Source organism: Dermacentor variabilis, chromosome 2 (assembly GCF_050947875.1).
Source record: "Dermacentor variabilis isolate Ectoservices chromosome 2, ASM5094787v1, whole genome shotgun sequence".
Lineage (NCBI taxonomy): Eukaryota > Metazoa > Arthropoda > Arachnida > Ixodida > Ixodidae > Dermacentor > Dermacentor variabilis.
Genome location: NC_134569.1, coordinates 266,512,321 through 266,534,739, shown reverse-complemented (window position 1 = coordinate 266,534,739; position 22,419 = coordinate 266,512,321). Strand labels below are relative to the sequence as shown.

At 46.2% G+C, this 22,419-nt stretch overlaps 1 protein-coding gene across 1 annotated transcript in view; it reads left to right on the top strand.

Moving 5' to 3' along the window:
• The window catches only part of LOC142573286 (FUN14 domain-containing protein 1-like), a 180,359-nt gene that overhangs the window by 29,459 nt on the left and 128,481 nt on the right, over nucleotides 1-22,419 (top strand). Inside the window, exons 2-3 of the mRNA XM_075682923.1 lie at nucleotides 3,187-3,206; nucleotides 7,784-7,877. Coding sequence (XP_075539038.1) covers nucleotides 7,875-7,877 — 3 coding nt within the window. The 5' untranslated portion in view covers nucleotides 3,187-3,206; nucleotides 7,784-7,874. The remainder of the gene's footprint in view (nucleotides 1-3,186; nucleotides 3,207-7,783; nucleotides 7,878-22,419) is intronic.

Sequence of the window (22,419 nt, the reverse complement as noted above, 5' to 3'; positions counted from 1 at the left end):
CCCATTTCCCTTAAACCCCCAAACGCTATCAAAATCAAATTTAGTTAAAATGGAGAAAGGCTACGGCAAACCTTTGTGAAGTTAAATGCATGTGAGATAAATACTGCCTTTACTGAAAATTTTAGCAAGCATTCGAAAGTGTCATATTGCTGTTATCAGCCATGCTTCCCATAACCTGAGAACTCTATTTCATACAATATTATGTTTACTGGCAAGGTGGTAATGTTTAGTGCAATGTGTGGTGAAACAAACTTTCCTGGCCAGATTAGAAGTTTTGCAAATGATTATTTAACTCTCCTTTTTCCTTTTCACTTATTTTTCCATTAAAAGAGGTTCGAAGTAGGCTTCTACAGTGTCCTCAGCTACACTGTTTATATTTGTTCATAAGTAGAGGCAAGTTATAGATAATGCATAAACAAATTTCAAAGTGTGTGGACAAATGACAGGCTTCAGCAGTAAATTACGTATGCAGGTTACCTGGGGGGTTATAACTTTTTTAGGAACGCAGAATTTAACATGCTGCTCTGGAGGACCTGTAAACTGCAACAAAATCACATATAGTGAAAATCAGGGGACTACTATACTATGACCAATATTGTCACAAAGTAAAATTCATGTGGCTGAATTACTGCACTTGTAAAATTTCTTTACCAAGAGCCCGAATGAGTTATATGCTGATTCAAATGGACCAGTCATAAGAAGGGCAATGTTTTAAAATGTGTGATTTAATTATCAGCAACTGATATTTTTATTGCAACTGCTTGAAAGAAACAGCTTTGCTGGAAATCGGGTTGTGATTCTGTAGGGTCACACAAGTCTGCAGTGTTTTTTGTACTAGCTTTTGCAAAGTTTTTGAAAACACTAGCAGTATGGATATCGGTATGTAGTTTGAATGTTCATCTGCACCGTTACCCTTATGTGAAAAGTTATTTTAGGCTCCTTCTTGGGGAACTTCCACCCAGAAAACAAGATTAAAAACATGCTCTACTATAATGTCCAAGACTTTGCAAACAATCAGCGTCACAGCAGTTTCTATTTTCTAGCGATTCTGAGGCATCAGTCATTTCAGCTAAACTAGTTGGAGTTAGAAATGTCAGTTGGAGTTAGAAATGTCAATCTTTTGTCAGGGCACCCAAGAGCTGCAGGTAGCATGGTGTATAATTGAAGGTGTTATCCATGTCTACTTCGGAGATAGTTCAGCCATTTGAAATTATGTCGTGGACATTTGGCTTTTTATTCATTTGATGCCTTGTAATTTCATTTGGAATTTTCCGTGCATTCACATTTACATTCACATTCACATTTAACAGGTTATGTAATCTTACTGCCTTCTTTCACAGTGTGGTTATTGTGGTTACAGTGTTGTGGATTTACAATAAAGTTATTAACGTTAATTGTTTGACTCTTAACTAGGTTAAATGTGTTTCACCTTTATTATTTACAAAGGTGTAGATTCATAAAAACTACCGGTTCTTATGTAGATTCCGGTAGATTCTGTCAAAAGGGGTCTGCCACTTCTGTAGGGCCACTGCTGAACTTTATTGCAGCACCAGTGTAGGTCTGAATGCCACTGGTCTTCTTCTTTTCCCCATTTCACGCTAAGAGCAGTCCCTCTAAAATGGGAGAGTTGCTTCTTTGATTATTAGGCACAACTACTGCCCCTTCCCTAAATTAAATTTAGACTCCACATTATCATTAGCTTGTCTGCTACTTTTATGTTGTCTCCATGCTTCTGTGCCATTGAATATCTGAACGTTTTTTTACTAATATCCACAGCAGCCAAGTTTGTTTTTGTCCTGTTATCTTTTAATCCAAGAACTGCACCAAGGTTGACCATGTGATGTCAATGTGATGCTGTAGATCCTTAGCAAAATAATGCCCATTTACAAGCAAACAAACTATTGATGAGTCATTGAGAGAAACTGTAAGGGGGGCATTCAACCTGAAAATAGGGAGTGGGCAGCAGTCCAGTGCTGCAGTGTAAGAAAAGTGGCTGGTTCCCGATTCTAGTTAAGGTGTGATGATTTTAAAAGGTAAAAGAGACCAGCAGGCACACAATTTTTGAAGCATGCCATGTACACAAAAAAGACAAGAGGCACCTTGTGTGCCTTTGCTTTGAGGCTGTTCAGTAAAGAGATCGAATTCTCAGTTTATATGTGTGAGATGCTGATGTGCACTGTTTCTTGTTTTTCAGTCTTGTTGCATGACTATTTGTACCATGTCCAGTTAAACTGGTTGGGTGAGTTAGTTCATAATGCTTGGGAAAAAGATGCTGCACAAAAAACAGACAAGCTCGAGAGGGCATTTGTGCCATGCTCATGTAGTGTACTTGTACCATATTTGCATTTGTACCTAGTTTTTGAGCATTCCGTTTTCTTGGGCTTTATTTCAGTCAACTTCCGTGAATGTTACCTAGATGGGATGGGCAGTGTTTGTTTGGAATATGTGATGTTCCAATTAAAACAATTGCTTAATATCCATAGGTGCCTCATGAAACATTTAAATACGGCTAAATTAAAGTGGGCCAAATTAAGATTTGTGCACATACCACAACATGGGGGGGGGGGCCTTAGACGAAGGTCAATGCTGCATTGCACATATATTTTTTTAACAATCTAGTGTTCACCCCACTTGCTTGCAAACCTGTACTAGCTAGCTTTTTTAACATCCACAAGATTCCATGCTTACACCATTTTCATGAACTGGAAAGAAAGGCATGGTGCATAAACAACTTTCTGTGGGAGGAGTTTCGTACATTTGGCAAATGGGTGGCAATGTCCTAGAACTGGAGTGCAGTGCTGGTGTCGGAAGCAACTACCTGCATGTTGTGGCAAGAGAAAGCTTTACTAGCAACACAGCAATGCTGCCCTGCCAGGAAGTAACTGGCAATGCTCAGGGCCACATGTTCTGCGAGGACATCTTTCTCTGGGGCCGCCAATGCCCTACAGCCACATGGTAGAACTTGGTGCTTTTCTCTGCTACTGGTGCATTAAAGATTGCGTGGTGCTCGAGCAAGGAGAAATTTATTACTAGTATATAACACAAATGACTTGACTGTCACTCTAAAGCATAGTATGCTTGCTTGACTGCAGTCAGCATATTTGTGTGTCGTTGATTGCTTTCAGCATGTGAAAGTGATTGTGGTAACCATGCTCTTCGTTTATAGTGCTCTTCCTTTCTTTGCAGATACCGAAGAATGAAGCCAGGTAAGCAGAAAACCTGTGTGCACAAGAAATTCCCACAGTATAGACGTTTCTAGTAATTTTGCGAACATGGCTTAACTAGTAGATGCATCGCATTCATGAAAACACAGCAATACATATTATGTGGAGCATAACTACACCAGCAACAATTCCTGCTCCTTGCTGAATACCACAGCATCCCTAGTCTTAGCAGTGCAGTGTACCAGCAAGGCCAACAGAAACAAAATCTCACTTACACTAAATCGTTATCAATGAGTAGTATGAACTATCAAAGCAATCTTTTTAAAGCTGTAAGTTTTCTTATTGACAGCATTTATATGGCACCTAAGCAGATGATGCAGACACCTGCTGGTTAGCAGATATGACGCAATTCCCAGAACATGAGCTTTTGAATGTTCAGGGTGCCATGGGCACTCTCGGAGGCCATGCCCAAGCGCTGCAGCATTCCTCAGTATTTCGGGTTATGTGCAATTTCTGGAAAATGGCAATAATGGCATTTGTTTGCGTTGATTCTTCGAATTTTTTTGTGATGCATCCACTTATATTTCAAATGTAAGTTTTTGCTGGGAAGCAACTGCACCAAATGTTTTCTTTTTTTGAGGAACAGCATTTTTTTTTACAGCGAAGCTCTTAAGGGCCAGTTCCCCCTGGATCGTGTCTGTGTGTAGACACAAAACTCCCCATACGTGGGCCAATAGTGCAATGCTGGACCTGTCCGCGGCGGAGGTGGCACAGGCGTTAAGCACGCCCCATGTGTGGCCCGATCTCGAAGATAGTGCAATACCGGGCCGACTTGCAGTGAATGTGCAGTTGGCCATTGAGGGGCCCACATACACAGCTTCGCTGGTCATCCTTCTTCACGGAGTGAACGGTCACTGAGTTATTTAAATAAGCTTGTATCGAAGCCCCTGCCATTATTGCTGATAGGCTAGTGCTTATATAGGCAGACATTAGTGGTGAGAAAAATTTCAACACTAATTAGCTAAACTATTCTGATTAACTATTGAAATATTAATTTCAGAGCACATGTCGTAATTGAAAATTGAAGCTGAGGAGCAGTTAATTCGTGTCGGCTTAGCAGGGATCCTATAACTAGCACCACTTTTTTTGAGATGTGCGACCTTAAAATGTGATACGAAATGCGTACTCATTCCAATTCAGCTTCCTAACAGCAAGCCTTTAACAGTTCAGGATGATCTTAACTGGAATGCCAAGGCATTCGTCACAAGAGGATGATGTAGTCGTGTTCGGCAGACGTCCGAATGGCATTGCAATACGGCGGCTCTTGGCCTGTTCGAAGCATGGACACTCTTTTATGATGTCCTGTACAGTTTCACAATTTTAGCACATGAGCAGGTTGAAAGCATCACCAGCGATCCCTTTCAGTACATGCCCAACCTTGTCTGACTCAGCCATATCACTGTCGGCCTTACGCCACAGAGCCAGCAAGTCCTGGATGTGAGAGATGTACGATTCTGTGGAGGTTTGGATGCAGGTCGCTAGTTCTTTCTTAGTGGCACTCTTACACCTGGCAGAACAGCTGAACAAGTCCCTCAGCTTGTGTTTGCACATATCACAGTCGTTAAGCTCTTTGTTGTGGTTGCCATACCATACCTTCATCATGCCTTGTAAGTAGAAAACTAAGTTAGCCAACATAATCATTGGATCCCACTTGTTGTGTGCTCTTACATGCTCATATGTGGCAATCCAGTCTTCCACGCCAAGGTGGTCAGTGCTGCAGAACGTTCCTGGATCCCACAGCTGAGCCAGCACAACCGTCGGGGTTTTAGGCGTTGATGTTGGCCGCGCCATTTTAGGTCCTGTTTCGTCTGCCATCTTGTCCAGTCAGAGGTGACAACCACTGTAGAGCTCCGTTTATTACATTGTGGAAGTCACATATGAAGATGTAACAGTCAAGCCCGCTTATAACGAACCTTAGCATCATGCGACATCTGTTCGCCATATCCCGAAGTTCCTAGTAAGTGGACCATAGTCAAAACACAAGATTTATTTCTTTGCAAAGAAGTTTGTGGTGCTCGTCTGTGTCTGCAATGCAGATCCAGTGAGGGCAGTCTCCAGTTTATTTAAAGCGAAAGCGTACACTTCGCCGAGGCCCTTGGCATAGACAAGTTGCCTGAGGCCCTCTATGTAGCCCATTGCTACAGGTGCACTTATGGGTGCTGGCTCCTAAGTTTCATCGTCATCCAATTCCTCTGTGTTGCTCTCCACCCACACTTCGCAAACGATGGCCTTGTCCATGCACGGTTCTGTAATATCAGTGTCTTCATCAGCAGAAGTAAATCATTCCAACCAATGTCATGGCCCCCGATGTCGGAGTCGACGATGCGCTGCAGCAAATCGCCGCCAGACTTATCTATTTCGGAAGCATCAGGCTCGGCATCAGGCACTGCGTCGACGAAGTTGGACTTACGGAAACAGTTCCACACACAAATAGACGTCACCTCCGCACAGGCTGCCTTCACTATTTCAACGGCTGAATACAGTGGAACTCGAAGTAGCAAGTTGGCGACCAGGTCGTCAACAGCAATCAGCAAGCGCTCCACAATACGGCGCATATACGATGCCTTAAACGTGCGTATTATGCCCAAATCAAGGTGGCTGCACTTTCGAAGTGGTGTTGGGCGGCAGGAAGAGTAGAGTGACTGCCGTCGGAGAAGTTCACATCTGGTGCACTGAGCAGTTGTCAAATACGAGCAGCACGCGCCTGCCTGGCCTCTGCATGTTGTGGTCAAACTTGTCTAGCCACTGTGCGAATAAATTGCTCGTCATCCATACCTTAGTATTGTGTCTGTAGCTTATGAGTACTTAGCTGCAAAAGCAATATGGCTTCTTAGATTTTCAGATTACAAAGGGCACGCGCTGGTCGCTGCCATCCATATTAGCGCACAGAAGTACTGTAACATGCACTTTACTGTGCTTGCTGCCAGCACATGAGTCGCCTTTCATACCGTGCGTCTTGTCCAGCAGCATTTGAGAAAATGACGCAATTTTGTCTGTGTTATACACGTCCTGCTCCACATAGCTTGCAATAATGACTTGGTTTCTTACAAGCTAAATGGCAACGTGTTAACCACATACTGAAGCTGCCTTGCTGACAATCGGCTTAACAACAATCCCATGCCGCACTTTGAATCAATATAGCCAGCCATTACCTGGGCAGAAGTCTAGAAAATCTAGCAGGAACGCAAAGTATTTGGCTTTGCTCAGCATCATTGCTTCATTTATTGGCTTGTTGCGAGCTGATGCATCGACGAACCACTTGAGCAGCGCGTCCTCTACGTCTGCACAGGTGGCCTTCCGCAGCCGCTTTCTGTTTGTCGAGTTGGCATAAGAGCTGGTGAACTTTTCTTTGCTCTTTACAATTGTTAAGATGGTTGATTTCGACACATTGTACTTCTTCACCAACTCGCAGTTTTTAGCACTTTGAGACAGTTCCGTCATAATTGCTCGCTTCTTGGCCATGTCCAGTGCTTTTCGTTTCGTGACCACTGCAGGCGTGGCATTCCCATCCGCCATCCTGAATACAAATCGGGCCCGGCTAGAACAATGCACGGAAGCGAAGTATGGAGACTAATGTGGAAAGGCCTGCTTTGTGGTAACGGCCAGAAAACGAAACTTATAAACTTAAGCCGGTGCCGCACTGTGCCTATTGAGACAGCGAAGGAGTCACAAGAGAGAGTGAGGAGAGGGGAGCAGAGTTGCAAGGATGGGCGGGAGGGCAACCTTGGAAGCCACACGCCAACGCTCGCGGGCAGAGCGGGACGGCGGGAAGAGGGCAGTGGGGCACAAAATGAATAGTTCGCCTGCAAGAAGACTAGGGAACACAGACCGTGCATGCAAAGGGGTCGGACGTCGTCATCTCGCATTGCGGCGTCGGGTTTATGCTGTCTGTTCGCTGTAACCGATTGGCAGGGTTCAAAGACGTTCGTTATACATGCGGTTTTATGCCATTGAAGTAATGTATATTTTGGTGGCCGCACGGTTCTTGTTTGTTTTAAGTGAAAGTTTGTCTGAAGTGGGGCCATTATATGTGGGCTCGACTGTATTTACAATATTTAAGAGACGCAACAATGCATAGACAAGATGGCTTTTGAAACCGATTTCACCTCCACACATCAAATAGTCTTCGTCTGACTGGTGCCACTCTTGGTTGCGCCATAACAATATTTTAGTTAATTAGTGAAGATGAAATTCTTCTTGCTGCTATTGTCCATCTAGCTATCTAGCCCATCTGCAAAAATGGCAGGGGCCTACATATGACAGCTTCTTTTAGAAAAAAGTGTTTACATAAAATAACACACGGTATATCTACTACATTTTCTAAAACTAAGCCTATTACACAGTTCAAAATTTTGGCCGTGAGCACACACATTGATTGATATTCAGAGCATGCATAGTGAAATGAGTGATTTGTAAACTGGTTTCATTAGAATCTTATGGTTGGTGCTGTGTTGCAGTTTGTGATCTACCAGTTGGCATTTAAATTGCTTTCACTTATACTCCATGGGCGGGTGAAGGGTTTGATGGACGTTTGCCAAGTGAGGGAATGGAACTTGCAGGTTCCAAAGGCGAGTCTTGGCCTGTGAGCTTCCTCAAGGACGCCACCAAGGCCTCACCTGCCAAGCAGCTCACAATAGGTGGCATATCGGGATGGTGAGTGTGAGGTCATTATTTGCATGCACTTTGGCATACCCAAAGCAGAAGCATAACATGCCGAGGAATGACAGAAATGCAAAAGATGCATGCTAGATGCTAGAGTTTTTAGTTTGAACATGTTGACAACATGTCACTGGCGCAGATATTGTGGGGATGCGCGACTCTCATCATGCGTCCCCTGATATTATTTTCCCCGCATGGCTCCCATCTTCTGTAATCTGGCTTTGCTGCGTGGCTTTAGAGCGTAGGTTGGTGTGGTTGCAGACTAGTACGAGAGATGGCGCGAGTGTTGCGCTGCTAATGCCACCTAATGGCAGGGTCACTTGGGCGCAAAAGGGAGATGGCTGTTGCTCTTTGGCTCGGAGTTGGCAAGTGGCGTGGACGTTCCGTGTGTGTGCCAATCCATGCTTCTGCAAAGCCGTCTCGCAAGGCCTAGGAGCACAACACCTGAATAGATGAACATGATTGTTCGAATGCGCCACCATTCGCGTGACCATACATGCAAACGACCAGGCGTTAGTGTCCAGCATGGGGCGAACATATTCGCTCTATATCCAGTCGGCTGAGTCAGATTTTCTAGATTTATTGCGCACCTATCGGCATGTTTTGTGGATAGCAACTCTGCTAGCAGACTCCACATCTGGCTGTCCAATGTGGACCTCTTGGGGCACGGACAAAAGCTTTCACAGTTTGCTTTTGTGGATAGCAACTCTGCTAGCAGACTCCACATCTGGCTGTCCAATGTGGACCTCTTGGGGCACGGACAAAAGCTTTCACAGTTTGCTTGGTTCAAGACGACCTTTGTTTGAACTGCATCATAGGCTTAGCTTGTATTTTAATCACAAGCGTCGGCGCCGTGCTTTCTTAAGCAAGACAATAGTTGCTGTAGTGTGTTTGAACTTTTCAACATGCTAAGCCTTTTTGCATGTGTTTTCAATAACATTCATTGGTACGAGAGCCACTTGGTCTGCATCCTGGGAGAGCGAGGCTTAGCGCCCATGGATCATTGGCAAGCCTGAAGCAAGTGAGTACGGAAACCTCTTGGTTGGTCCGAGTTTCCTTTGTAAATAGCTTCTTCTCTCTCTTTGACTCTAGAAGTCATGACTCTGGGAGCTGGGTGGCCGTGGGTGCCGCTACAGGCTTTCTGGTATTGTGGTCCGGGCACCGGACACTCTGACACTGTCTGGGACGGTGAGCACTATCAACTCGGATGCTGTGTGCGACGAGCAGGGTAGGACCATCTCACAGAGCTGATGTTTCCACGCGGCTGCCTGTATTGTGCCCGTTTTTGGGTGTTGTTTTTGGATGCTGGTTGCTGTCAGGGTAGCGACTCATTAGGCCTAAGGATTTACAAAGCTGCCTGTCACATATGGAGAGACACAACCTGGTGGACTGTGGTGTTGAGGTGTCACACTTTGCTTCCCTCATTCTAGTTACCCTCGCATGAATTGAAATTATTCATCTGACTCAAGAGAGCACGCTTTGTTCACGTGAACTTCACATCTGAATAGCCGCCCTAAATTTAGCTAGCCAAATTGAACATCCTACCACGTAGGCAATGCACTTCCTCTTCGTTGTACTACTTTAGTGTTTGTTGAGTGCACTGAGTGTACACAGCGTGAGAGGAGTCACCCCTGGTTTACTGTCACCTGCACATTGTCTGCGCTGCTGGCCCGGACTACGAACGAGCCACTCTGAGCATGTGGCCAGCTCAGCGCAGCGACTTTGGCGGCCGCCTGTGTCCAGCTCGCAACCCTCAGTGGCTGGAAAAACAGCCGGCAGTCATGAATGGCTACTGTGACTCTCGACAGCAAGGCATATCGGCATGAGCAATGCATGGTCGTGCCGACTAGTGCGTCACTTTTTCCAGACTGCTGATCTGAAGTTGGGCTGTCGAGTCTGCAGAGCTGCTGCTGTAACCAGCAGACGCCAGTTGTGTACCCGAGAGACAATGTCCACTTGCATGTTATGGACAGCACATGGACATTTTCCTGGCGTGGCCACTTCTGGATGTACTACCTCTTCATGAAGCAAGCATTGATGGTAGACCCTGTGACACGTTTCGGCGTAATATGCAGTGATTTAAGGTTGGGGGGATGTGGGGACGCGCGACTCTCACACGTTCCCTGATGTTGTTTTCCCTGCATGGTTTCTGTCTTTTGTAATCCGGCTTTGGCACGTGGCTTTACGGCGGCGGTCGGTGTGGTTGCAGAGTAGTACAAGAGATGGAATGAGGGTTGTGCTGCTAACGCCGCCTAACGGTGGGGCTACTTTGGCTTGGGGTCGGCAAGTGGCATGGACGTTCCGCACTTGCGCCGATCCATGCTACTGCGAGACTGTCTCGCGAGGCCTAGGAGCAGGACACTGCAATAGACAAACATGATCGTTAGAATGTGCCACCGTTCGCATGACCATACACACAAGCGACCAGGCATTTGTGTCCAACATGGTGCGAACATATTCATTTGCCATCCGATCGCGGATGTTGGTCTTCCTTGATTTGTCACATGCCCATCGGCATGTTTTGTTGATAGCAACTTGGCTAGCAGGCATTAGTGTATGAAAGATGCAATAAATGTCTCTGTGATTGTTTGCACTGTGTTGTCCCGCATGGGTGAGACCCCATATCTTGAGGGTACACTCTGCGTGTGGCTGGGGCTGAAAGCGAGCACCGGATGTAGCCACACATGGGTGTTCCGTGGTACTCCTCAACCCATAGCGCATGTAATCACAGCTATGTCAAGTTTGAGTAAAGCCTGTTTCACATGTTGCGACTGGAGCGACGAAAATCGTTCCAGTCGCTTGTGTCGCAATGCAATATTTATAGGGGTCATTTCACATAATTGCGATTTCAACAATGCTATTCAAAAGGCACAGCATGACTGAGACAAAGAAACACAAAACCACATCACAAACGCTGACTGACAACTGGTTTTATTTGCACTGAAACCTTAACTTAGCTTAGCTTCACTTGGGTAACTTCAAAGAATAGCCAACTACAGTTCCTGGGACTAATGCTGCTATTTAAGGACGACCATATATACTGGCAAATAGAATCAGGAACACCTTAGACTTCTGCCAACCAAGGGACCAGGCAGGATTCCGTAAAGGCTACTCAACAATAGACCATATTCACACTATCAATCAGGTGATAAAGAAATGTGCGGAATATAACCAACCCTTATATATAGCTTTCTTTGATTACGAGAAGGCGTTTGATTCTGTCGAAACCTCAGCAGTCATGGACCCATTACGGTATCAGGGTGTAGATGAGCCGTATGTAAAAATACTGAAAGATATCTATAGCGTCTCCACAGCCACCGTAGTCCTCCATAAAGAAAGCAACAAAATCCCAATAAACAAAGGCGTCAGGCAGGGAGATACGATCTCTCCAATGCTATTCACAGCGTGTTTACAAGAGGTATTCAGAGACCTGGATTGGGAAGAATTGGGGATAAGAGTTAATGGAGAATACCCTAGTAACTTGCGATTCGCTGATGATATTGCCTTGCTTAGTAACTCAGGGGACCAATTGCAATGCATGCTCACTGACCTGGAGAGGCAAAGCAGAAGGGTGGGTCTAAAAATTAACCTGCAGAAAACTAAAGTAATGTTTAACAGTCTTGGAAGAGAGCAGCAGTTTACGATAAGTAGCGAGGCACTAGAAGTGGTAAGGGAATACGTCTGCTTAGGACAGGTAGTGACCGCGGATCCGGATCATGAGACGGAAATAATCAGAAGAATAAGAATGGGCTGGGGTGCGTTTGGCAGGCACTCTCAGATCATGAACAGCAGGTTGCCATTATCCCTCAAGAGAAAAGTATATAACAACTGTGTCTTACCAGTAGTCACGTACGGGGCAGAAACCTGGAGGCTTACGAAAAGCGTTCTACTTAAATTGAGGACGACGCAACAAGCTATGGAAAGAAGAATGATAGGTGTGACGTTAAGGGATAAGAAAAGAGCAGATTGGGTGAGGGAACAAATGCTAGTTAATGACATCTTAGTTGAAATCAAGAAAAAGAAATGGGGGGGGGGGGCATAGGCAGGACATGTAATGAGGAGGGAAGATAACCAATGGTCATTAAGGGTTACGGATTGGATTCCAAGGGAAAGGAAGCGTAGCAGGAGGCGGCAGAAAGTTAAGTAGGCGGATGAGATTAAGAAGTTTGCAGGGACGACATGGCCACAATTAGTACATGACCGGGATAGTTGCAGAACTATGGGAGAGGCCTTTGCCCTGCAGTGGGCTTAACCAGGCTGATGATGATGAAGATGACGATGATATATACTGGAAATATAGCTCAAGGTCTAAGAAGGGGCAGCTGCCTTTTAACAGTGCCCATTCCAAACTTGTTACAAGAGGAATTGCTTCGAATGAAGCATTTCTTCAAAAGATTAAGAACCTTGATCCAAAAATTCAGCCTGGTAAGCAAATAAGGCCACTGTAGGTGGTTCCGTATATTCATAAACTGTCGCACAGCATCCAGGTAGCTTCGAAGCATGAGGTTTCGATCATGCTTTCAGCCCCGGTAAGTTGTGAAATATTTGTGTGATGACAAGCAAAGAGAAGTTGCCGCAGTGCACTACTTAGCACAGCAATAAATTTACAGATTACCGTATTTACTCAATTCTAACGCGCCCTGCATTGTAACGCGCACGTGTCTTGCGTGACAAAAGAAAAGAGAACCTCAATTGTAACGCGCACCCGTTTTCCATGACAAAAAGAATATATAAAGTACAATACTGCCCACCTCGTGCTTTCATATGGAAATACTATTTTCTCTCATTTGGAAAAAACAGATTTATTCCCAATACACTAAAGTTGCGATGAATAAAAACACAAATGGAAGCGGTGTGCCTTGCCGTCAAGGTTTTCACTGCGTCGGTACGAGTCGCATGGGGCAATAGGTATCACTTGTCGTCGCTATCCGACAACTCCTCATCGCTATCAAAAGACCAAAGCATTTCTACTCGGCGCTGTCTATGGCATTAGAAATCCGGCACTTTTTAAAAGCCTTGTTGACCATGGCAGACGGGATCGTGCACCATGCATCTTTCACCCATCCAGCTAAGTCGTGCAGCGAGGCACACTTCATTTTATTGGCGGGCATGAATTCGTGGCAGCCACTTACAAGCCATTCATTGCAGAGCGCCCGAATTTTATCTTTCACGGCTGGAGCTGCGACGTCATGCCGCCAGGTATCACGACGAGGTCGGTGTTGCATGCAGCAAGCTTGTCCTTGATGCGCTGGTCAAGGTGGCACCTGAACGCATCTAGCACAAGCATCCCACGCAGGCCCTAACTGCTGTCGGGTCTCTTCCGTCAAACGTTATCAATCCAGTCAGCGACCAAGTTCGTGGTCATCCAACCTTTTTCGTTTGCACGCACAATCACGCCGCTCGGAAACAGTTCCTTTCGGGAGCATCTTCCATCTGAATACGGGGGCAGCTTGTGCCCATCCACAGTGCAACAAAACATTGCGCTGACTCTAGCCTTTTCGTGGCCGGAAGACAAAACGTGCACTTGCTTCGCCCCTTCTTTTCAACGGTTGTGGTGGCCGGCATGTCAAAGAGCGGCGTCTGCTCGGCATTTCCAATCTGTCCGAAGTGGTAGCAATTTCTATGGTGCAACTTCAAAACGTACTGCTGAAAACTGTGCAATTTCTCTTCATATTCTTCGGGCAATTTTTTGGCATATCCCTGTCTGCCTTCGAAGAGAAAAGCCTTTTCTTTTTATAAAATTTTATCGCCAGCGCCTGCTCGCTTTGAAGCAACTCTGCATCAGCCCTTTCTGTAGGGCCAGTGCCTCCATTGAAGAGGCACTGGCAGGGCTAACTGCATCAGAACTGCTAGTTGGGCGAGTTGGTACGAATTCATAGTAAAATATTTAGCACGTACAATTGACAAGGACACAGTGGAGACACTTCACTGTGTCCTTGTCAATTGTGCGCGCTAAATATTTTGCTAACTGCATCGCCCGTACATTGAGCAGATAGGTCGTCACAGGCCGCTGTGCTGCTCGCTGCTCTTGCATGTATTCTTTGTGCAGCTCTTCTATTTCGGCGAAGCAGCCCTGCTTCGGTCCACTGAAACCCTTCCTTGTTGCTTTGCTGGCGAAAATATCCTCTTTCTGTTTGCGCCAGTGCCGCACGCAAGTTTCGGGAACTCTGAATGCACGTGATGCGGCCCAATTTCCGTCCGTCTCCGCGCACATGATAACTTTCCTTTTAAATGCGGCATCATGGTGGACTCGCGGTCGGCGCTTCAATGCTGATTGAATAAATGCAGAAAATTGGAAGACAGGTGCAAGCCCGCAAGCCGTGACATTCCCATAGGACCAATGGGGGCGATTTTCACAGCCTACGCTAGCGCCGCCTGGATTCTAACGGTAGTTGCACTGATACCAGAAAAATGTTCACTTATTAATAATAGATAATGTTTTGAATAATATTCACTTACAGTCTAAATTTAAAGATGACAGGCGACGTCTGAATAATTTCTAGTAGCTTATAAAATTAAATGTTTATCGAAAGTGCAATGACGCTTGTGAAGAGTACCGCACAGCAGACGACCGACGCCGGTGCCGTCTGCTTCTGCTATTGCTGTTGCGCTGCCCGCTTGCTTTGGCCAGGTATATCCCAATATATAGATATATTCTTATTTAGGACTTAGAATTACCTTGTATATTTACCTTTGAAGGTTGGCACTGCTGCATAAGCAAAGTAAAATCACGACGCTAATCACACTAACTTGTTGCCAATAAACAGCTCTATTATAACATCATCAATGTTTACATGAAATAAAAAGCATGTGAATAGTGCTCAGAAGATATACTGGTGCGTAACATGCATAGTTGTTTATGTGCAAAAAGATACTGCGTCTGGTGAACACAAGCTGTCCGCCGGTAAATGAAGAAGTACACCTGACCACACAAAATCGTCGTATGCTGGTAGGTTGCTAAAGTTCCTCCAATTTTGTAGGTGAAGATGTAACCCCACTTCGTTCACAATATTCATAAACTGCAACTTGATTTAGGCGAGTGCCTCCTGTTTGAGCAGAAACATGTAGCTTTCACAACGGTGAATTCTGTCGCGACTGTTCGTCTTCTGGTTCAGAATGCCTGCTCTCTCTCTCTTGCAGTTAACCATTCAAGATGTCACGTTATAAAAATTTTCAGTGTTTAAGCTGAATTTGCTTCGAAAAGTTTATAGTTTCAGACAAATGTTTTTCTGTGCGTGCTGATTTGATGCGTTGCAAATAAAGTTTACGTAATAAAGGCTTAGCTGGCATTTCGATTACTGCTGCTGGCGGTGCGCTGTCGTCGTTTCGATGGTGGCGCCACCCCAAGGCTTGGACGCGAAACATGCCGCAGGCTTGACAGGCGGTAGACTAGCCATGGTATCAGCGCCTGGTTACACGTACGATATGGAGGTATGCACATGGAAGAAGCTATGGCACCTAGGCTTGAAGCTTGTACGAGGCAGGCATTTTTCGAATGCCGATGGCGATATGGAAACGCGGATTTAGGGTTGTACTCGATTCTAATGCGCATGCAATTTTTAGACCCGTTTTATTGGAAAAAAGGTGCACGTTAAATTTGAGTAAGTATGGTATATGGCGAATGTTGTTTACGAAATTTTTTTGGGTTGCAGTCGCCAGTACATAGGCCCAATTGGGAGATGTTTCAATGAGTGGGCCAGAGAGCATAATCTTAATGTGCGTAATAAGACAGGTGGCTTTCTGGCTTAACATTGCAAGCTGTGCGACTGCAAACCAAGGTTTTACGACACTAAAGCACGGGCTACTTGGAGCGAATTGTCACGGCGAACGCGGCGCGGCGAACAGAGGCGCGGCGGCAAGACGTCGAAGATGCGCTGCATAGCAATACATGAGGCGAACAGCGGGCGGACACCTCCGCGAGTTTGCTGTGTTGGCGCCAGGGTTAAAAAATTTAGCATACGCGTTGTGGTAAACGATGAAACAAATATAAGTGCTTTTTAAGGTGGCATATACCGCTTTTATAACTGAAAAATACACCAACACTAGCGCAGACACCAACGTGGTTGCAGAAGACGAGAAAAAGCCCGCATGCCTAGCGACCGGAACTGGCGCCTCCCGATTGGCTGTCGTCTGCCGCTGCGCTCTCGACGCTTCCGGCGGCCTGACGAAAATATTTGGACAGGCAGGTCGGCGGCGGCTGTCAAATTTTTGGACACCGGCCGTCGGGCGTTCGCCGCCCAAGGAAGTTCGTCGCTCGGACGCCGGTTATTCGCTCCATGTATTCTGGGCTTAAGTCTTTGAGAAAAGCAAGAAATAGGACCGAGCGAGAAATCGTAGAAGCTTTTTTTTTTATTAAAAGATCGCCAGACAACTGTCTGAGCAAGCTATCCATTTTATTGAATAACGCTGAGATGAAATTTCTTGAAGGTTTTGATTAGGTCTAAATGTTTCCCCCTTTTAAAGTGGTTTTTCGCATTTTTGTCATGGACGCGCCTGCTCAAGCCAAGTGTGTGGATTCCATGTTCTGTCCCTTGTCCTGACATGTCCCTTGTTCTCATAATTTTTTCAGTATAATGACTTCGCCTTAGCCTTAAAGGGACACTAAAGGTTACTATGAAGTCAAGTTAAAGTGACAAAGCAATGCTCTAGAACGTCTAAGGTGTCAATATAATCGCGAACAGAGCTTTAGTAACCGAGAAATGGAGGTAAATGCATGACACGATTTGAGACCCCCCACCGACATTCTGGTACTAGCCCGATGACGGAGGCACTCCTCATCATAATTTATGTCACTAGTACTCAACTACTTGTATTAAAAAGATAATTTTATTAGGTTTTAGGACGGAAGAAAATGCTACATGTCTACTTCTGTTCGATTCTAAGAAAAAATAACATTTTGACGTTACCCTTCAGTAGTATGGGAGGTCAAAAGGTTTCGTTTTTGCTCGACTCTACGCTGCTCGCGCTTTGGAGTTTAATTGTTTCGTTATCGCATCGTGCTGCGTTGGTTCTGGTGGCTCGCTAAACTTGCATTTGGAACAAGCAGCGAGAATGCGACGTGTATGTGATGTCGTGGGATGCGCGAACGGTCCGCGGAACTTGGCCAAGGGCAGTTGCAGTGGCGAAACCAATGTTTTTTATCACTGTACCAACGAGTGAACCTCTCCGTTCGAAGTGGTTAAGTGCCGTACCTCTGCCACAGCGTGTTAGCAAAGAGCTGAAAAATCGCATATTGTGCTCGCTGCACTTTCGTCCAGAGGATTACGAGTTCAACACCGACTTTCTGAAGTCATATGGAGTGCCTTTCAAAGCAATGCTTTCCCGTAGCGCTGTTCCGTCGGTCTTGCTTGCATTCTCCGAAGCGCAAGAACAACTGCAGGTCGAAGACAGGGCGGTAAGTGCGGCATTTTGTTTTCACGAAGGAAAAGCTAAAAATGTGTGAATATGTACAGCCATGACGTGCAGTTTCTGTCGTAGTAGTACGCAACAACGCCGGCAGCGTGAGCCCTCAGCAGCAGCTCACGTTCATCGGTGCTTAAATTGCTGAAGTCGAGCTCAGCATCGCGAGCCAATGTGTCATTGTCAGGGTCGTCCATTGCAATGAGCATCAAAGTTGGCGTCGTAAAATAAAGAACCAGCTTATTGTTGCATGCTTTCCCTTCCGCTAGCCACCATAGTTCCGCTTTTGCACTGCTGTCGGCTCTGTCTTGGCTCTGTTTCTGGCCGCCCGTTTGTGTTTTGCGTAGAAAAGCCGTAGCGCCGTCTGCGGGCGTTGTTTTACTCGCCGCCGACGCAGTGTCACTATGAGACCATGACGTCACCACTCCTCGATTGGAGGGCGGGGGATTTGAACTGCACTAGAGGTGCACTAGAGGCGTGAACGTCATGGCCACGTGGTAGACCCGGCAGGGCGGGGCCGGCGAGCGGGCACCTCGCCGCTCCGATCATGTCTCTTTTTTTTTTCTGGTCGAAACGCGGGCCTCTTTCGCCTCTGACGACGGCGCATAAGTGGGCTACAATTTGTTTCTGACACAAAATAACTCCTAGAATAAAGTGGCCTCAAAACAGTGCGAGTTAAAAAACGTTGTGCGAAATAATAAATCGTTGGCGTGATTTCTACTCGGACGCAGTAAGCGCAGACGCGCCAGCAATCGTCTGTATACGAAGCGGCTCGCCTGACTGGCCTATTTACTCATCGCTACTAACGGCTCCGGGAAAACTAACCGTATTTTCACTTAAGAGAAACATAAATGTTCAGGCATTGATTGTGCTGACGAATTTAGGCGCTTTATTACGAGCTGCGGACGCATCGCAAGTACCCTCGGCCCCGGATAGACGGCCGGCGAGCTAGGCCTACATCGTCTCCCAGCGATCGCAAGCTCGCTTGGCATGCTCGTTCGCTTCTGTTGGCGCCAAAGAAATCAAATGTACTGCAATTTAAGCGTGACATAACTGTGTACACGTTGTGCCAACTAACATAGGCGCTTTGTTATACGAACTGCAAGCGATCGTGTCAAAAGCGCAACCGGTGTCGGATTCGATGGCCCAGCGAGCTATGCCTGCCGGCTCTTGGCCATCGGCGGCTGTCAACGGATCTGATACTGCTAACGCGGCCTTGCGGAAACACGTCTACAGTGCTCGCATAGACGTGTTTATATTGTCATCGTTTGTTTCAAACAAGATAGCTGTGCAAATACGGTTGCTTTCACTTTCTGTTCGAAGTTACGCAGGATTCCGAACTTCCACGCACGGGCGCCGGTTCTGGGCCCCCGCTCGCTCATTCGTACCACGTGTCCCGAATCGCCGCATGCGGCATGTCGCACACGACGCGCTGTACTACAGATCGCACAGAAAATCGCGCCATGTGTCTCGCGCTTTAGACGTGGCCGATCACTTAGCGACTCGGATATTGCGGACGGCGATGGCGAGGACAAACCTCAACAAAACCCTCGCATCGGCCACAATCAATGGTAAGACACAACAAATCGGCGTTGAACGTTGTGGCAGCGCAGTCAAGCTGTTAGTGTGGGAACTATCCCGATGGACACGACAAAAACTGCAGTTGCAGCGACACGGAGCACGTCCCACTACGAGTACAACAGCTAGAACAAGCAACAACAGAGAAGAAGAGCACATGTAAGCTGCATGGCAGCCAACGAAAATTCGTGACGTAGCCACATGACGTAGCGTTTTCTTGGCTATTTACAATCCCGGTTGATGTCAATGTCGCGAGGTGCTCTGTTTTGCGGTTGGCTGGGTGCACATACTTTAAAATTGATTTTAAATATGTTCTAAGCGATATTCGCCGCTGATATTTTATAGACGATGTGTGTGTAACCAACTAAATCGATCTCACAAGTTATCTCGACTTCAAATTTTTGTGTCAGTGCTCCTTTAAAATAAGTCTCTTCTTCGCATGAAACAAGCGTTTTGAGGTTTCTGGGATGGTATTTCAACAGTCCACGTTGACTTAAAATTAACCTTTAGTGTCCCTTTAAGCATCGAGACGCGTGGCAATAGTAAACCAAATTGGCTGAACATATCTTGCTCATACGCTTTCTGTGGATTTAGCACAATATGTTCTTATTCGTACGCAGTATCTTGTTTTGGTTGATTGTGTGTGGCCATGTCTGAGTTAGCTGTAGTGTCACATGGCAAGCCTTTGCGCATGAATAGGGTGGTTTTGGTGCAAATAAAACCAGTTCCTAATCAGCGCTTGTGATGTGGTTTTGTGTTTCATTAGTTTAATTTAATTTAATTCATTTACTACAGTGCAACAGAAAGAATAGACAACAATGAAAAGAGCACACAGAGCACTTCATTCTTATCCGTTGTCTATCTGTTGCGCTGTAGTTAATAATGAATACACACCAACTCGTCCAGTTATTAGTTATTTCAGGCCCTGGTCTTTCCCTTATGACTCTATCTCTCTCAGGCTCATGAGCCTGCTTGTGTTCTAGAATATCTGCATGGCTGTGCATGTTGTAATTTAATTTCTTGGCCATGTGCTTGCAATTCATGTCAGTCTCCTGATTTCTCTGCCAATCTTATGTGATGTGCAGGTCCTGGCAGTTTCTTGTGAATCCATGCAGGCATGCAGGATGTTGTAGTCTGCAAATTTGCACTGCAAATGCGCTTTCAGTTCAGCTTCTTTGGGTGTAGAATGCCCTGGAATGATCCCCGCTTGTATGGTATTTAATTTTATGTAGTGTCATACTACCATTGCATTGTTATTGCCACATCAGTATACTATATGAGTTTTTACGTTTGTGTCTTCATGATTAGCAACCTCCTCTGTGTATTTGGCCATTGCATATAGTTTCCTGGCCTAATTGTTCACCCCCATATTGCACGGTCTGGGCCTGTTGTGTTTTGAGTTCCGGTGCTCCTGAGGTTGTGTTTCTGATGGGATGGGTTGCGTTTCTGAAGGTGTTTCTAAAGGGATGGGTCGTCTTTGCAGCTCATATGCTAGCTGGCATAGTATCTTGTGGCCAGATTTTGAGCTTTTGAGGCAAAGAATTTTGGCTGCAGGTTGCACCTCTACTCTTCCTAGATGCTTGTTCATTTGCTCTTCCTCCCCCGCAGGGGTGTCTGCGTCAGCAGGTGTTTATTGTCTTGTGACACCACATACCTGAGCACACGAGGACTGTACCCTCCTACGTGTAGCCGTGCGTGGCTTAGCCATGTCCAGGGAAAAGGGAATCCTGGGGGTTGAGCCGATGCCAGGTGTTTGGACCATTAAGCTCCCCCCCCCCCCCCCACAGAGGTAACGGCCCTTTTTGGCCTCTGCTTCACGTAGATGGCACCTCCAGACTGACCCACCGGGAGGAAATTGGCAGTCGCCTTTTTCTGTCGTCCTCTTAAACCTTTTTCTTTTGTATTTTCTTTCATAATTACTTTGTTTAGCTCAAAACGACAGACGCAAGAAAGACGACAGGACAAGGTGCTACACTCAACTGACATCATTTTATTGCGTCACTCCTTTACAGAGAGCAGAATCTAGAAGAGCATGTGAAGAAGAATCTCGAAGAACTGAGCACCATGTGCAGGAACCACCAACATCCGATCACCGGAGTGCGCTCATGCGACAGAATCCAAAGAACCACGTTCAGCACTGTACAAGGTTACAGAAGGCAAACTAATGCACTGTGACCCCAATGACTGCATGAAGAAAGCTTCCGATAACTCTCAGGCTGTGGTATCACGGCTCTTTTTCAAAATCATAGTATCACGAAACATAGCTTTCCACTTGCATATTTTACTATGTTAAGCCAAATGGGAACCTGTGCCTGTCGGTATGGATCGCTCATGTTTTCTAAGGTGTTCGTTAACACAGCAGCCTGACTGCCCTACATACACTTTGCCACATGGCAACGGAATCTTATATACAACACCGACGTCAGTTGAGATGATGTCAGTTGAGAGTAGCGCCTTGTCCTGGTTGTCTTTCTTGTGTCCGTTGTTTTGCACTAAACAAAGTAATTATGGATTTGCACCAACTAACCTGCGAACGGATTGTGCTGAAGTATCTTCTTTCTTTTACTCTCCTATCGTCTCCTCTCTTCCATCACTTCCCATTTTCCTAGGCGGCTTGGGTTAACCTTGTGTATGTGCCCTCCCTTGGGTATAATATTGACACGTGTACTTATCTTTATCGGGCGACCACGTTTCGCCGCCTAACAAATGTTATCGCACAGCGCGGGACGCGCCTGCATGTATCCGAAGTTTCTGGAAAGTTATCGATGCTTCTATCCGCTTTCTGTTGCCGCCGAACCTTATGTTATCTGATTTCATTGCCTGACGCGAATGGTGTAGAACTTTGTGGAAGGCACGCGGGTCCAAACGATTAGTCTGGAACATTCGATGATTGTTGTATAAAAGCCGACGCGCTTGACCCGTTGATCAGATTTTGACGATCACTGACCGTGTTCGCCGCTATCGTTGTGCTATAAGTGTAGCCTGTTTTTTGGGCACAGGTTCGCCCAATAAAAGTTAGTTTTGTCTTTCACAGTATTTGCTACTGTGTTCTTCAACGTCACCACCACCTGACATCTGGTGGAGGTGCTTTTCGTTCATGTACCATGACAAGCCGTGATCCAAGCCCGGACCGCAAAGAGAACACCAACGTAATCCCGGAGCATCGAGCAAGCCGCCGTCCTCAACAGCTGCCCCCGGAGCACGGACTTCTACCTGAGAAGACCAAGAAGATTGTGGCCAAGGCAACCCCAATGGCAGCCCCAGCGTCCCCCATCGTGCTGCAGCAGCCCAGGGAACCTCTGACGTTCCGCGGATCAACATTCGAAAACCCAGAAACCTGGCTTGAGACGTATGAGAGGGTCGCTACGTTTAACAGTTGGGACAGCGACGACAAGCTGCGGCATGTGTATTTCGCACTGGAAGACGCCGCCAGGACCTCGTTCGAGAGTCAAGAAGCGACCTTAACGACGGGGGACCTGTGCCGAAGCGGCTTCTTGCAAACCTTTACAAGCGTCGTGCGAAAAGAGCGAGCCCAAGCACTACTAGAAACCAGAGTTCA